Source organism: Choristoneura fumiferana, chromosome 4, assembly GCF_025370935.1.
Source record: "Choristoneura fumiferana chromosome 4, NRCan_CFum_1, whole genome shotgun sequence".
Classification (NCBI taxonomy): domain Eukaryota; kingdom Metazoa; phylum Arthropoda; class Insecta; order Lepidoptera; family Tortricidae; genus Choristoneura; species Choristoneura fumiferana.
Window position 1 is genome coordinate 6740563 of NC_133475.1, and position 16330 is coordinate 6756892.

Genomic DNA, 16330 nt, shown 5'->3' on the forward strand with positions numbered 1-16330 from the left:
TTTTCGAGTGTTCCCATAGCGCCAATGTTGGAACAAACGTTGTGTGTTGGTTTTAGATAAGCGCTGTAGCAACACGCTTCGAGCGGCCGGCAGTTGCAAGCCAGCCAGCGGTCAGTCGGTGTCCACTGTCCGGTCAGACTTGTCTGTCGACTTCGACCGCGCCGCGATTACTGTGACTGCAAGTTTGAAAAAGGAATTCCCGCCGTCACCAGGTCAAGTTGCCAGGTAGGTTTTTATTCGTTGAGGGTAGTCAACTAAAAACATTTGGCAGTGCTAGGTGATTTAGTGAAAAGGTTAGTCGGACCCGAACAAAAGTGCGAGTTTCATAATAATTAGAATATAATTATGAGAAATGTGATTAATATTTCGTAAGTAGTTACCTAAATACCTATTCCATTAAGTATATGCGTTGAAATGTCATAGCTACTAAGCTAAGGTCCGTTTTTAAAAACAACTTGGCTTTCAACAACATTCTTTTATTAGTTTCATACGAGTAATAACGTATTTTGATGATTTTGTTCCAAAACCTAACAAAAGATGAAACCGTCAATATTTATTTATTTATTTACAAATATCCATCAGTATTCATTAATAACGTAAATTAGAAAACAGATAGGTACTTAGTGTTAATTTGCCCATGATATGGTTTTATCGTGAGAGATAATGGGCCCATTGGTCTCACCAGACAAATATTACATTAGTTCCGAGCAGTCAAAATAAACCAATATTGTGATTATAAGTAATATCTAGTACTTAATAAATAAGTAGGTACCTGTTACATACGTGTATGCCTAGCTTTAAGTACTTTATGGTTGCCATAGATAAGAGACGAAGATAGCTGTGAATGGAGGATTGATTAATATAATAAATATGTCGTCTTAACAAGAAGTGATTCTGGTTTTATTACAGTACCCATTTAGTTGGAGACATCGAAGTGGCGGCGACGTTTTAATCCAAAAGCAAGAACGATTTTTAAATCAATCTAAGTATTTCTGCACAACTACAGTTCAAATTAAATGTTCTACTGTCTGCAATTTTCTCCTAATCTTCTCGTACCTAGTATTTCAACTATTTTTCACCGTTGCTGTTGTCGAATGGTATTTAACTACATATATGATTTCAAAAATATCCCCCTAAAGCTGGATGTCATCGAGCTCAATTCACATCGTTATACGCATGGAAAAGTGAGCCTAAGGTCCCTGAATTTCATAGTTGGGGTAATAACAGACGAGGCCCAAATCCTCTTTCAAATTCAACAGCGTCAGAACAAAAAATATTCATACCTAATGTTCTATTGACTTCTTATAGACAATCATCTCATGACGGCCAAATAAACTAAATCGCGTACCAAGGTGGAACCTTTGTGCTACTGATTGATAACCATTTTATACATCTGCCAAATAAATCATAGCGAAATTGACTATGAAAAGGTAAATACTGCGTTTCTTAGCCTTTACCTACTACTACTTTTTGACTGCCCGATGTTAGCTAAACGTAAACGCCACAAGCCACAAGTGATATTCTATCCTCTTTTACAAGCAAGCATAAGGTTGCGCTTCCATAGGACAGAATCGAAGTTCGAAGCGGAGATATCGACTCATCATATTACATTAATTAGGTTATAATCCGTGTTATCCATAGATTAGGTGAGGTGTTTATGTGAGGAGTTAAATCTCACCCAACATCGCCCGGGGGGAGAGGCGGAGGGAGGTTTTCCACTAGAAACCGTACCAAATTGCGAGATAATCCGTTTCATTATCATCCCAGCCTACATACGTCCCATTGCTTGGCTTTGCTTTGCTCATTGCTTATGCTCGGTAAAAATATGAAATCCGTTTTTATGCTAAATGAATATTATGATATTGTGCTAAAAGTTTGTATGACGATTGAACGGCACCCCACGGTGACTTATTACGAGCACTTGAAAATGGGTGCTATATCTCCATCCAACAGCCATTGTCAATCTTTGTGCCTCAGCTCAACATTTTCTAGCAGTTCTGTTTTACATTTGATGCAGACTAGATTACGCCGTTGCATGAAAGGATTAGATTAGGTACCTAGTCTTTATTTGCAGTCGAAACTCCTTTAGTTCATCGGTTAATCAGAGGTAGGCGAGGTATTCGCACGTTGTCAGCATTCCAACAGAAAGCGTTTTCGCTCGTCGGTTATTTATTATTTGAGCAACAGATGAGTGGAATTCCCATACTGCGTCTTAGTTTAGAAATCAGCCACTCTGAAATCCAGGGTGAATAAGAGTTTACTAGATAAGTGTGTTCCACTTTAGGCCGCATCTTCACTTATCATCATCAAGCGCGATTTTAGCAAAGGCTATTTTACATGAAAATTACCTTTGCACTTTGTTATAGATATAAACGATTGGAAGTAGGTAAGGGAGAGTAACCTATATTGAACCGGCGCTTAAATTGGACCACTTCTGTATTTCCACCAAATTACACAATTTATTTACACTGGCAAAAAACACTGTTTGTACAACTGTCATCGCTTCACTTTTTGTTGCAAGTGTAAATAAATAGTGTAATTTGGTGGAAATACAGAAGTGGTCCAATTTAAGCACCGGTTCAATATAGGTTACTCTCCCCTACAATGATTGATGAAAGAAAGAAAAAAAAAAGAAAAGAAAATATATAACAGCAGTGACACATTACATATGATGATGATGGTTACTTGAAGACTTATTGTACCTACATGCAACTTACGTCCTACATTGACAGTCAAAACTGATTTTTATTTGTTTGTTTATTTGTTACATACGATCGTCGAGCTGACCTATTACAAAGCATGTGAGAGTGGTGATAACGCTATCTCACTCGGGTCAGCTGATAGCAGGAGTCAAGATGTACTGTGGCGAATAGTTTTGGAACGCCTACATCATCGTTGTATAGAGGAACTAGTAGCCCAGCCTGCCCGCAGGCCCTATACATACTACGAAGTGCAAACCGTTGACGCTAATATACTAAGCGGCAAAAAATATGCAGAATCGGTAATTTTGTATGAAAAGTGGGCCAAATTTTGTGCCGCTGAGTATACCTATTACTTAATTAATACGAGAGTGAGAGGAACGGTAGGTACAATACGAACTTCGATTTTCTAATTTCGTAGTAGCCCCCAGGGGCGCGAATGAAACATAAAATAATTATCTACATGATCTCTAGCGATGTGGTCAATTCTAATTTCACAAGAGACAACTTATAGACTTATTGAACTTACGAAAAACAATCCATTTTCATAAATTTCTATAGTAAATTCCATAAATTATAATAACGTTCGTACGCAAACATATACTTAAACCTTTCACTGCGCAGGTGAAAGTGATTCGAACTTAGCATGGGAGAAGCGAGATCGCGTCGACGCGCGCGCAGCATGGTTTTGTTCACTTTTTATAGTCCCGTCAACAAAAAAGAAACAAAACATATATTCACAAACACCAATAAATACAAATCATAATCCGCAACAAGCTCCGTAAGCACTGGTGCAGGACTGTTGTAATCCCACTAATATGAACTAACCATAAAAATTTAATTTTAAATACAAGCTTTTTTGCTGACTGTACTTTTTTTTGAAGAGTTCCGTCCTGCGGAGACGATCCTGGCTGGACTATCAGGATGTCACTACTAGATTATTGTATTGTCACACGATTTACATAAGTATTCCAAATTTCAAGTCAATCTGACTACTGGAAGTTGATCAAATATAACTTGCAAGATTTGACTACAGACAGACAGATAGACAGACAGACAAACAGACAACGGGACAGGTGAAACTAAATAAAAGCTTGCAATAAATAAATACAAAAGTTTTTAAGTCTGAACTCTTCACGTCCAAATCGCTGAACCGATTTAGATGAAATTCGGTATACAGATAGTTTGAGTCCCGGAAAATTGCAGTTACCGCGGGATTACTATTAAGCCAATTCTACTCGGACATTCGCGGGCAATATCTAGTACAGAATAAAAATATCAGCGACAAGCTTCGTTAATAAATTAAACTCGTATTATAAACCATCATCCGCAACATGCTTCGTCATAAAACCTAGCCTAAAACCCTCCCCCCTTCTTCGTTCCCAGCTCAAACGTCCGCATAATACCACAAGCATTCCCCGCTGTATGGCAATGGAGACTAGGGGTATCCACTTTAAAAAACATCGATGTTTTTTTCGATTCGATAAATCGGAACTGTACATCGATGTATTTCGATGTATCGGATGAAAACATCGATGGTTTGTAAACATCGAGTACTTTTTCTAATATATTACAAAGCTGTAGTCATGTGAAAAGTCGTACATCTCAAAACAGATAATATTTCAGTGAAAATTTTCGTATATGACGGTTATGAAAAGAGCCAAAGCCATTATTTTATTAAAGTTTCGATTTTAATCTTTCATAAAATAATAGATCTAACTCCTTTCATAATCTGTAAGTAATACAAAACCATTCACTTTGAAAAGATACCTGTTTTGAGATGTACATTATTACAAATTTAGTGGTCAAACTTGAGTTTTTGTGAAATTAACTGGTTATCATCGATAAATCGGATACATCGAGTATATCGATAGCTTTTCAAAACATCGGATTAATTCGATGTGTCGCATTGTAAACATCGATGTTTTCGATGCATCGATGTATATCGAATATCCCTAATGGAGACCTGTTGCACCAAATAGGAGCAACCCCTATTCCTCATAAAATGGATGTACCTACAATAAGTAGTGCAATATTAAAAATGTTATCGGCGAAACTTTACCGGTTCAAAGGTAGCCCACGAAATTTAACGACACCTCAACCACAATCAGCTAGATAAGCAGAAGTCGGCCATATCAAATCCGTGTTTTCATTATTTCAGTTGTAAGTTTAACTATTTATAAACATGTTTCAATGTTATCTAATTATCTTCGACGTTTCTTCGAGTTAAATTTACACTAGGAAGGAAAATACTGGGTCATTCAGGAGACGTGAGCACGTCCCCGACATACTCTCAGTGATTGATAATGGATCGTTACAATCATATTTAATTTAAGTAAACCCATACCCCTAATAAAATTGAAGAGGGTTTTTTCACTTCTCATGCTCTTAAAATGTTACTTTTTGTTTGTTTGTCTCATGCATGTCGGGACTAAAGCTCCTTTTTAGGGTTCCGGAGCCAAAATAGCCAAAACGTAACCCTTATAGATTCGCCATGTCTGTCTGTCTGTCTGTCTGTCCGTCCGCGGCTTTGCTTAGGGACTATCAATGCTAGAAAGCTGTAATTTGTAAAGTGCAAATTTTCATTAAAATCGAGCCTCCCCCCCTCTAAAATCTAAACCGATGGGTGGAAAAATTAAAAATAATTTAGAATGGTAGTAAGTATATCAAACTTTCAAGGAAAACTATAACGGCTAAGTTTTCTTGAGAATTATTAGTAGTTTAAGAGTAAATAGCAGCCTAAGGTATAAAATATACCTAGACTTGGAAGATTCCGTGTAAAATACGAAATCCTTTGAAAAATATTACTTAATTTTTTCGTAATGGCTACGGAACCCTATTTTGGGCGTGTCCGACACGCTCTTGGCCGGTTTTTATTCCCTAAACAGCCAACACAGTGTTTGTGAATCGAAGATCTTTAGGCGTGGAAATAATCTCAAAATGGCAACTGTGCAAAAATAGTAAAAAAAAAACACGATTTAATTTCGTGAAACATCACAATTAAACGAATTTGAACCTATTTAATTATATTAAGGATTAATTCATTTTATTATGCATAGTCCAATTAGTTTTCAAATAGTTTGCTTTAAAGCGTCACTTCATAAACTATAAAAGAAAAGATAAAACCGCGCAACAATTTTTTTTTGCTATTTGAATTTTGAACAGATGGCCTGTCCATTAGTCGAGCGTACGTTTTGAAAAAGTAATATTGTAATTTTGCACAAAACATTGTTTTTTTCCCCGCATTCAAAGTGAAAAATAGAGTGTTTAACTATAAACAACCATAATGCCACTCGAACTATAGCCACCCTGGCTCTGCTCGGGTGGCTAAACATCTCGTGTCATTATGGCTTGTTTTAGTCCCTTGTTGAACAATCTACTATAAAAAGTAACGTTATCTCTCTAATATAGTGCGTTATAAATAGTAGCCTATATCAAAAGAACTCCGGTAGAGTCGGTCCTGCTCACGTCTCCCTAATCACTCTGTATATTTGAGGCCAATAGACTTATGTTTTCTACATATTAACCTACTTCGGGATATCTGTTTCCATTATGTATTATTTCAATGCATACGTTTTCTGTAGGTCCTTAGCAAAGAGTATTAGTACCTATAGAGAAAGTCCTTATAGGTACCTACTTATACTCTTTGGTCCTTAGTCACGGATGACAGTGTTAATATTTGAATACCTACGAGTATTTGAATCAATCGGAAATAATTACCTACGCCTGATGAACATAAAGCCGTGTTACCATCTCTGGCGTCAAACTGCTTAGATTTTGTAGATTGCAATTTGAGCGGAGAGGCAAGGACGAAAAACAAAGTGCTAGATCACTTCATGGTAGGTACAGTCGAGTTCATAAACTTGTGAGCATCTTGTGAGCAAACATTTGATCAAAAACATACGACTCTGTTGTTTATGGCGTAGAAGCGTGTTCAGATATTTTTTAAAATTTTTGCTATACTTAATATTATTTGTAATACATAATTTGTACTTGTATACTCGTTTGTAAAAGTATAACGTTCGTATTTGTAAGCACATATTCTGAAGGCTTACCGACTCTGTAGACATATCCCTCATATTCTGTAGACTTAAATATAAAATAGCGGCCCGCCATGGCGACAGTCGTTGCAGAAGGGGGAAGAGCTTAACGTCAGAATAACGTATGTTAAGAATACAATAATTATGAAGTTACCTACTTAACTTGAAAATCAAATAGGACAGTCAATCAATGCTATAAAGGGTTTAAAGGGTAAGATGGTGAGCGTCGTTAATATATTATTGTACACACTGTGGTACACCACCATAGTAAACGATGCAGAAAACAGTTACCTACACAGAGAGAAAATTACAAGCTAAGCAAAGAAAAGTAAATATCTAACTGAGTAATTATGTTGTTTCCAGGAATAATAACAAGAGATGGTGACGGCGCAGCGGGTGTCTCTGCGCACGCGGCTGGCGCAGGAGGCTCGCACGTGCTGCGCGTTTTGGCTGGCCGTGTCAGCGCTGCCGGCACTGGCCATATCTTACTTAGGTATTATAAGTCACCAGTACCACTACCATGAGTTTGCGGTGACCGTTCTCGATAGCCACGGCGTAAATTATTTATAGAGGCGCTGTACATTCTCCATACAAATAATTTACGTCGTCGCTATCGAGTTACGGTCATTGTAAACTCATGGTAGTGGTACTGTACCAATATCTGACATAACATGCGTGCATAAATATCTGATACGACTCTCTTTCTTGGGAACGTGTCATATATTTTTGCATGCTCCGCTGTGGCACATATTAATGCTGACTGACTGTACCCACTAGTAAGATTCCCTTTCTAGGGCTACATCAGCATGAATGTTGCTCTGTAATTCTTAAGTACACAGATAAACAAAATAGTTTGAGTTTAGTAAACTCATTATTAGTTGTTACAAACTCTTCGTAGGTAGGTAATTTATGCTCATAAAGAATCATACGAATTTGTAGAACTTATTTTTATCCCGATATAGATAAAAAGCCGTGGTGGCCTAGTGGTTTGATCTATCGCCTCTCAAACAGAGGGTCGTGGGTTCAAACCCCGGCTCGCACCTCTGAGTTTTCGAAATTCATGTGCGGAATTACATTTGAAATTTACCACGAGCTTTGCTAGGCTGGGATGAGATAAAATACCAGAATATAAAGCTTCGTATAATGTTCAAGGAGACTACGTTGTAATTATAATTATTAGGAGTTCCGATTCCGACATAAATTTAGTAAAGTCCCGGAATTTAAACTCACTAACAGACCCTATGACGTGCATTGAGTAGGTAGGCACAAGGTAGCAGGGTAGGTGGCGCTAGTGCTATCTACCCTGCTGTAGGGGGTGGTGGTGCGCTGCTGCGGCGCTAACTGCTGCCTACCATAGAATTGACCCAATGCGCGCCAAGACCTAATGATTCACACGAGTGAAACTACAGGGAGAGGCGGTATATCCTCGTGAGTCCTCGTGTACTTTAAAAAATAACAAACTAACACTAATAATAACGGCCGAATTTACTTTATAAAACACAAATTGTTCATGGAATAAAGAATTTTAAGAATGTTGAAATCATATCCAAAATAACTCGGCTGGTGACCCACGTTTAGGTCTTATTAAGTACTAAATCTGTTAAAAAAGGTTAGGCTCAAGAAGATATTTATTATTTTTTCTAGTGGTGAGTGTGAGCAAGCACCTATGGCTGAAACTGCTGTCGAGCCGCTACCCGACCCTGGAGTTTATCCGCATCGACACCGTTCGCTCGCTGCTGGATACGCATCGGAACCAAGGCATCATCAATGTTATGCTGACGGTGAAAGGTAATGACTTCAGTTTTGTAGGGTTCCATACACAAGTGCGAACGGGAGCACAACTATATATTAAGGCTCCGCTGTTTGTCTATCCGAAACGAGGCTTTACCTATCTTTTAGATGGTAATGGGTCAACATTTGAGTTTTTCACAGATACAATGTTACAATTAAGTCAATGAAATAAAGTTAAAATTTAAGGAGATACTTCGTACAAGAAGTGATTTATCAGCGTTTTTTCTTGATACCAACGGAACCCTTCGAGTGCTAACTCGATTTTTATCTGGCCGGTTTTCTGTTGTCTATGAAGGAAAACATTTTGAAAGAACACCGAACAGTATTTAAAGGATCAACTCACCAGTGTTGCGCAAGCCCCACCGCTGGTTTTCAGATCTCCTATAAAACTAACCAGCTTATTTTATGTTATACAGCTTGAACTGTCACGTTTCAGGCGAACTTAAGGCAGCATTAATAAAGCAACAGCTCAACCACCACGTGATCGAGCATCGGGACAAGAATGGCGAGCTGACGTTCCCGCGACTGCGCCATTTGCTGGTGTCCTGTTGGGGCAACTACGCGTGGAGTGCTGACCACACGTTCAACGCAGACAACCACATCGTCGTCGCCAGCAGCGTGCATCGGGGCCGTCCGGTCACTGACAGTAATATCCATGTAGGCTCTTGTTTGTACTTACCTGACTTTACGAGATGGACGGATGACCTGGTTAAAGCCGGGTTCAAGGTGGATGCATGCCGCTTCCAACTGAAGCAACTGGAGGTCCATGTGGGAGGCCTACGTCCAACAGTGGACGTCCTACGGCTGATATTGATGATGATGATGATGAGACTTTATTCATGTTGAATCCATGATCCATAGATCTGGCAGTTGTTAGCTCTGGAACTGACGAATGTTAACAACTAACTACTTCTTGAGAAGTCGTACCTAATCAGCTAGAATTTTTAGGCTCCAACTTTAGTGCATAAAGATTTATTGACCGATAGAACACGTAGTGTGGGTTACGAGAGGTCAAAGTCTAAGGACTGTGTGTCTGTATCTAATTTTTCAGGAATTCCAATTCAATTAATTTTTAATCCATACTCTGCTCTTGCAGGAATACGTCAGCGAAATTGTATCCAAATATTTTCCGAGCGAACAGCCGCCCTGGCAGTATATCATTATCCCTTGCACATCACCGGAGCCGAAATACCACATATTGGTCCGCGTGCATCACCTCCTCCTTTCTGGGAAAAAGTCCATCAACATCGGCGACTTGCTGATGGTGGGGCAGTTGAAGGCCTCGGAAATGCCAGTGCATACTGAGTATACACAAGAAAGCTCCTTGAACAAGCTGTTGCCGACACCTACGGCTATACCAGAATTAATAGAGAAGCTAAATGACAGTTTGTCTAACGCGTGGAATGAGTTTATCTCCGAATACGATCCAGTAGAGAGTCCTCGCGCCCATAAAACGTTACCGGGTGTATTCCATGTGGCAGGCTTGGTCCTTATATCCGCTACTAGCGCGTTGAGGGAACTCAGTAAAAGAAGATCATCTGATGAATTTAGAAACGTCGCCCCTGTGACTGCTACGACTCTCCTTGCTGCTGTTCAACGCGAATGCAAAAGGAGGAATCTGACTATACCAAAGGTTAACAAAACATTATGTTACGTAAGATGATTTTTAGGATTCCGTACCTCAATATTATAATCACTTTGTTGTCCAACTGTCTGTCAATAACTTTTCCTCAGAAATTTGTGGAGGCATCAAGCTTAAATTAATATCAAATACTCAGGTCTGCTACCCTTATGGAACGTTAAAAAAATCAAACATAAGTCAGCACAATCAAAGGATTAGGTCATTAAAAAAGTGCGTCCATACAAATTACCGGAGAATCAAAGCCTGTAGGGTACTTATCCAGTTGTCATCGCAACTTGAAATTTGGTACGAAAGTCTTATCTAGCACAACCAATAAGAAAAGTCTAGAAATTTATTTTTTATGTCTGTCTGCCAATTTCAGTAAACATCTAAAATTACCCGCCCAACACTGCGTACATTTTGCTTAGGAGAGGGGCTCTGTTAACACTGGATAATCATAGATACCTACAGAATTTTACCGAACCCTGCCCCAGTGCGTTTTTTTTAATACACCATCTTAATCGTATTTCAGGTATTATTTTCTCCACTAGTCACAGCAGATCCTCGAAAATGGCCGCGACGAGCGTTTGGTTTCGCATTGACCATGACGCGAGGCCTGCTCAGGCTGCCGCTTCGTATCCGCGATGAAATGAGGGCCCTCAAAGAACTAAAACGAACTGGCCAAGTGATATATCCCAATACGTTGACGTGGAAGTACGCGGGTTTGGGGCAGTTGTCTGCTCGCGCGGCGTGCGAGGCGTGGCGAACTGTGCTCCAAGTATATAAAACTCCAGCTACGCTGTGGACTGATACCATTGGGGCTGATGATGGCCAACGACATCAGTTACAAACGGTTAACTTGTGTGGCAGGAAGGTTCGTTACTGCTATTTTCTTTTCTCAATTAAAAAGATACGTTACTTGTCCAATATTTTTTGACGAATTAACTGTAGGCCGTCAGTTAATTTATCAAAAAATATTGGACAAGTACATATTTTTTCCTTAGTAATTAACTAAACAAAAAATTATGAGGATATCACGGGCCCCGAATCGCGAATTTTGTAATTTTGTGTTTGATAAAAAAAAACGTTTTTCACACCTCTCCTTCAGAAAAGTAACTTTTCCTCTCTGGCGAGAGGGAGCAAAGTGCAACTTTTCTGTTCAAGGCTTTTCTAAGTGTTTTATTGCAAATGCCATTTTTTGAAGTTGATAATTGTAAAGCCACGCCATTTTCTATGCCGGTTGTCTTTTAATAATATTTAGAATTATTTTTTTCAAGTTTCTTAATGCTCGGTGTGAAAAGTTGTAGGTATGAGCCACTCGGGAGCAAAATTATTTTCATCGTGGGCGTTAACACTTGAATCCCTCATTACGCTCAAGATTCTACTTTATATATCGTAGAATCCTTCGCTACATTCTGGATTCAATTAACGCCCTCGCCGTAAATACACCATTTTGCTCCCTTGTGACACAAATAACTATTCTCAAACATCCAAGGAAATATCGTCCTTTCTTTATCTTCGTGGTAATAGAACGCCAAGTACGTCTTTGTATAGCACTTATTGAAGATTCGTTCTAATTTCAAATTGGATTATTTGATTTCATACAACAATGCAGGCCATGACCAGCAAAGAGATTGCATTTTGTTCAGTGGGTTTTATATTTATTTTATTGACTATCTATGGCATACTGCCAATTAAGAAAAACATAGGTAGTTCGTACATGTGTATTTACTTTTTAATCTAATTTAACTAGATTAAATCTGGTATTCGTTATAAAAAGCAAGGATTGACATTTATTGTTAAAGATTCATTTAAGTAACCAATTAATAAGGTATCGTAATTTTTTAATAAATATATCATCTCAAGATTTGGTGGCAAAAACTTAACCCGAACAACTTACAAAAAATAGCTGAAAAAGAGTATTTTAGCGGGAATAGAAAAAAAACATATACTTACTTATGCGGTTTTAATTCAAATACTTAAGTGTTATTGTTTCCGATATGAGTTCATCTCATCACCAAGTGACACGGTATTATTTGCTTGGATTTATTTGAGGAAAGCACTAGGTATATAAGCCTTGTCCGCGAACAGGGATTGTCGGCCTCATATTATCTCTAGATGGCCTCGTTAACACTTGTCCATCTAGGTATAACTGCTCGGCCGGCAATCCCCTATTTCGCGGCCTCTGCAGTAATGTACTATTCCAATATTTTCTGATATCTAACTGCCGGACTAAATAGAATAGAATATGACATTTTTCTTGACTCACTACCCAGTTCTTCTAAATATAACTTGAGCTTACCGCTTTTCAGGTAGCATCCTGGTCCCGTCCAGTCTCCCGCGCATCCATGGAGCGCGCCGCGCGAGCCCTCGGCGTTTCTTCCTCAGACGTGGCTCTCTACGCCGCCACAGAAGCCCTAAGGGCATTCTTTGACCTCTCCCATAACAGAGCACCAGAAACTGTGCTCACGACAGCGCGAGCAGCCACAGAAGACTTCCTGTTCACATTTGCTGAGGGAGACGGGAAGAAGTATAAGAAGTCGCAAACTGGAGGTACATCACAAAGTTTATTTGAAATTGAGGCATCGATGAGACTGGATATCTCAAAATATCTCAATCGAAAGTTTTTTTTAAACAATCATCATCATCATAATAATCATATCAGTCGTAGGACGTCTACCTGTAGGACATATATAGACTTCCCCATAGACCTTCAGTTGCTTCAGTAGGAAGTGGCGTGCGTCCACTGTGAACCGCGGCTTTAACCAGGACATCCGTCCATCTCGTTGCTGAACGTCCTACGCTGCTGTTTGCCGACCCGCAGTCTCCATTCGAAAACTTATTGGCCCCAACGGCCATCTGTTCTCCGTGCTATATGGCCTGCCTATTGCCACTTCAACGAGCTAATTCGCCTAGCTATGTCGCTATTCCACTTTTCCGTTAACGGCTTAATTCAAGCTTCAAACCTTGCCTGCGCCTATTAACTAATCGACTACTTATGCATCAAGTGGTTCTTCGAGTCTATCAAACCTAGACTATTAGCTCTTAGGCTTAGGCCCTTAGAATTCAAACCTTGAAATAATTTCAAAACAAAAAAATTACGAACACACCCACTCCACTTCAGAGTGGAGACAAGTTTGAACAATATTGATGCATTCTTGACAGGGATGGTGTGTCTATCGTTGCCGGTGGGCGCGACGCCGCGTCGCATCGCTTCGGTGGTGGAGGAGGCGTGCCAGCAGCAAGGCGCGCTGGCCGCCGCGTGGGCCGCCCAGGCGCGCTACGGCGCCCTCACCCGCGCCGTGCCCTCGCCCTTAGCACGACTCACCTTGAATCTTCTGTCGAGGTAGTATAGTATATACAGTTTAGCGTCATACGAAGTATTAGGCAAAAGCCATGCAGAAGAGACGTGACACGTGAGCGCGACGCAGTCGTGGCGCCCCTTGAATCAGTTTTCATACTTAATGTATAAAAACGACACGATCCAAAGCAAACAGCAGGGCTACTACGAAACTCGAAGTTCGTATCGTACCGTCCCTCTCGCTTTCGTGTTAAATAGTATGAGTGTCAGAGGGACCGCACGACACGAACTTCGAGTTTCGAGTTTTGTAGTACCTTAGTACCTTAGCCCTGCAGGCGACGAGACGGAGACGCCCTTGCCACGTGTCCTCCCCGCCCGCCAGGGGTGCCAACTTAGGGGTTTTACCCTTAAATTTAGGGGGAAATAAGGAGCATGGGATTTTTTAGGGGCTTAATATTTTTAAATACTCGTTATGTATAATTTCTTGATTGTTTTAGGAGATACGCGGTATCATATGCGGAAATAAACGCGCCCGTAGGCTCACGGCCGCGGACCACGCTGTGGGGACACTCCATCGATGGCGTGGTGTATTGGCGCCCGCCGCAAGCTAATATTAGTAAGTTCACCTATAACAATCTTACCTAAAATAATGATATAATCAATGTTCAATCAATGTTAGAAGTTAAGGTGTTCTAAATCTAATATTACCACGCTAAAGTGGGTGATAGACGCACGAACAAGTACGCGTATTTTGGCTCGACGACCTTTTTCGCCTGTGTGTCACCGTAACTACGCGTACTTTAGAACCGTCGGCGATCCAACCGGTTTGAAATCTTGCTCGTAGCTCGCAAACTTACAAACCGCGTACTTCAAGTTTGTACGTCTATCACCCACTTAATATGACCGAGGTAGATTGATGGAGGAATGAAGTTTTGCGGAAAAAACATACACGAAAGGATGGCCACACGACCGCTACAGCTGATAATATCATTACGGATATTATTCCGGAGTGATAATTTGTACCCAATCACAATAACGCCTTGATGATGATGACGTTCTGCCGCTCCTCAGCAAGGACAACAGGCTCGCAATAGGTGCTTCCAAGCGTCACGGTCCTGTGTGATGTCTTCAAGATTGCCCACCAGTTGGAATTAGCGACTCAGGCTCTTCCCACTTCTATCGACGTGGTATGGACTTTAGCTGATAAAAAACGCTTTATGTTTACGCTATACGAGCGAAAAAGGCATTTTTCCGTCGATACACGTCGTTACGCGTCGACAGAGCCGATCGAGGTCTTTTTCGCTCTTACTGCGTGGGCATAAAGCGCTTTACACTGTATTTAGTGTCGATAGGTGTGGGAGACTCGTTGGGGAAGTCATCAGTAGGATGGTTGCCACTCGCCGAGTTTCTCCCCAACAGTTTAAAAATTCGGAACGTGGCCGTATCTCTCTAATCCAGCAACAGTTTTGCCTGCTGAACAAACTTCACCTTACCAGTAATAACTGTATACTTTTGTCACAGGCATGTCTCTAACAGTGATCCAGTACGCAGACTCAGTCCGCCTGGCAGTGATGACGGACGCACGCCTGTCTCCTGGCCACAGCATCCCCGCTGTCCGTTGGCCTACCGCAGTCGAACAACTAGTCGCTAAAGTCGACGCGGAAATCGCACGGATATCCGCACAATCGCAGCCGGAAATACCACAGATAGTAACACCGCCTGAGCCAGAAGAAACAAATGACGAGAGCGGTATCTCGTCCAGTAATGAAGATCCGACCAGTACACTTAGGCCTCCGAATTCTCAAGTAGCTAGTCCTCCGCCATTCCGTAAGAGAACGACTCGGCATTAGAGCGCTAAAGTATACTCATTTTGAGCGGGTTAAAATAAATACATGAATTCGCAACAAACAAGTAGGTAGGGGAACTAATGTGCAGATGACTCATGCGTAAAGAAGCACACTATAATTCGTCAATACGTGTGTGCATGCTCCGATGTAGGTATGATAAATTTAAATAAAAACCAAGTAAAGAACTATAATAAAAATAATATAATCTCTAAGCTGCCATTGATTGTTTGATCAATTCAGTTAACAAAATCATATTGCATTGCATTCATGTACCTAAGTAGTAATTAAGATTTTTAAAACGAAGTTTTCGGGTGTGCCAGCCGGGATTTGATCCTTTATCTCTTTGCTGACTGTTCCAAACGTGTTAACTATACTAAAATTCAATTACATCATAACGTCACCGATCAACCTACTCGAATAACTTTAATCGCTTGTATACACGGTAGCGGTGCCATCTATAGAAACTATAATAAGTCACGACTCCTAAATGTAACAAGGTTGGGTTGCAACATTCTGTAAATTTACGAGTTCCTAGCACACGCTGAACGGAATAGATTGACGAGCTTACGGCAAATTCTCAGATACCGGCCAGCAGTTGGATTAAAAAACGACTTTTAAGCTGTTATTTATTACTAACATAAGCAATGTATTCTGATATAAGGAAACACTAAGCAATGCACGCAATGCATGTCTGCCAAGACAGTAAGCGAGAAAAAGCATCATCTAACCTAACTCATTTGCTGAGAGTTTGTGCTAATGTAAACTTAGAATAGAGGTGTGCAAGAAGTTTATTTTAAGTCGTGGTCGAATTAAGTCATTAACTTAAGTTTTATACCAAATATTTACTGTGTAGGTCTGTACAAAGAAAATTTCCTTTTTGCTGAAATTTATCAATAGGTTTAGTAACACTGTAATCATAAGAATTGAAAACTACCAATAAAGATTTAAGACACGTTTGTTTGTGTTCATTAATAATTACGATAAAATTCCTCAGCAAAGCCACGCCTTGTCCTATTTATATATATATGGAT

At 40.1% G+C, this 16330-nt stretch overlaps 1 protein-coding gene across 2 annotated transcripts; it reads left to right on the top strand.

The window, feature by feature from the left end:
- The first annotated feature begins 91 nt into the window (after positions 1 to 91).
- Positions 92 to 16255, top strand: LOC141427359 (uncharacterized). 2 transcript variants are annotated; one of them, XM_074086697.1, is made up of 10 exons: positions 92 to 225; positions 7103 to 7232; positions 8384 to 8527; positions 8967 to 9187; positions 9627 to 10163; positions 10684 to 11025; positions 12464 to 12704; positions 13317 to 13497; positions 13950 to 14068; positions 14974 to 16255. In XM_074086697.1, the coding sequence occupies exons 2-10, from the start codon at positions 7118 to 7120 to the stop codon at positions 15300 to 15302; spliced, it is 2229 nt and encodes a 742-aa protein (XP_073942798.1). In that variant the 5' UTR covers positions 92 to 225; positions 7103 to 7117; the 3' UTR covers positions 15303 to 16255. The 2 variants fall into 2 exon arrangements, with proteins under 2 accessions (XP_073942798.1, XP_073942799.1); XM_074086698.1 differs by lacking the exon at positions 92 to 225 and adding an exon at positions 265 to 368.
- Positions 16256 to 16330: the final 75 nt, after the last annotated feature.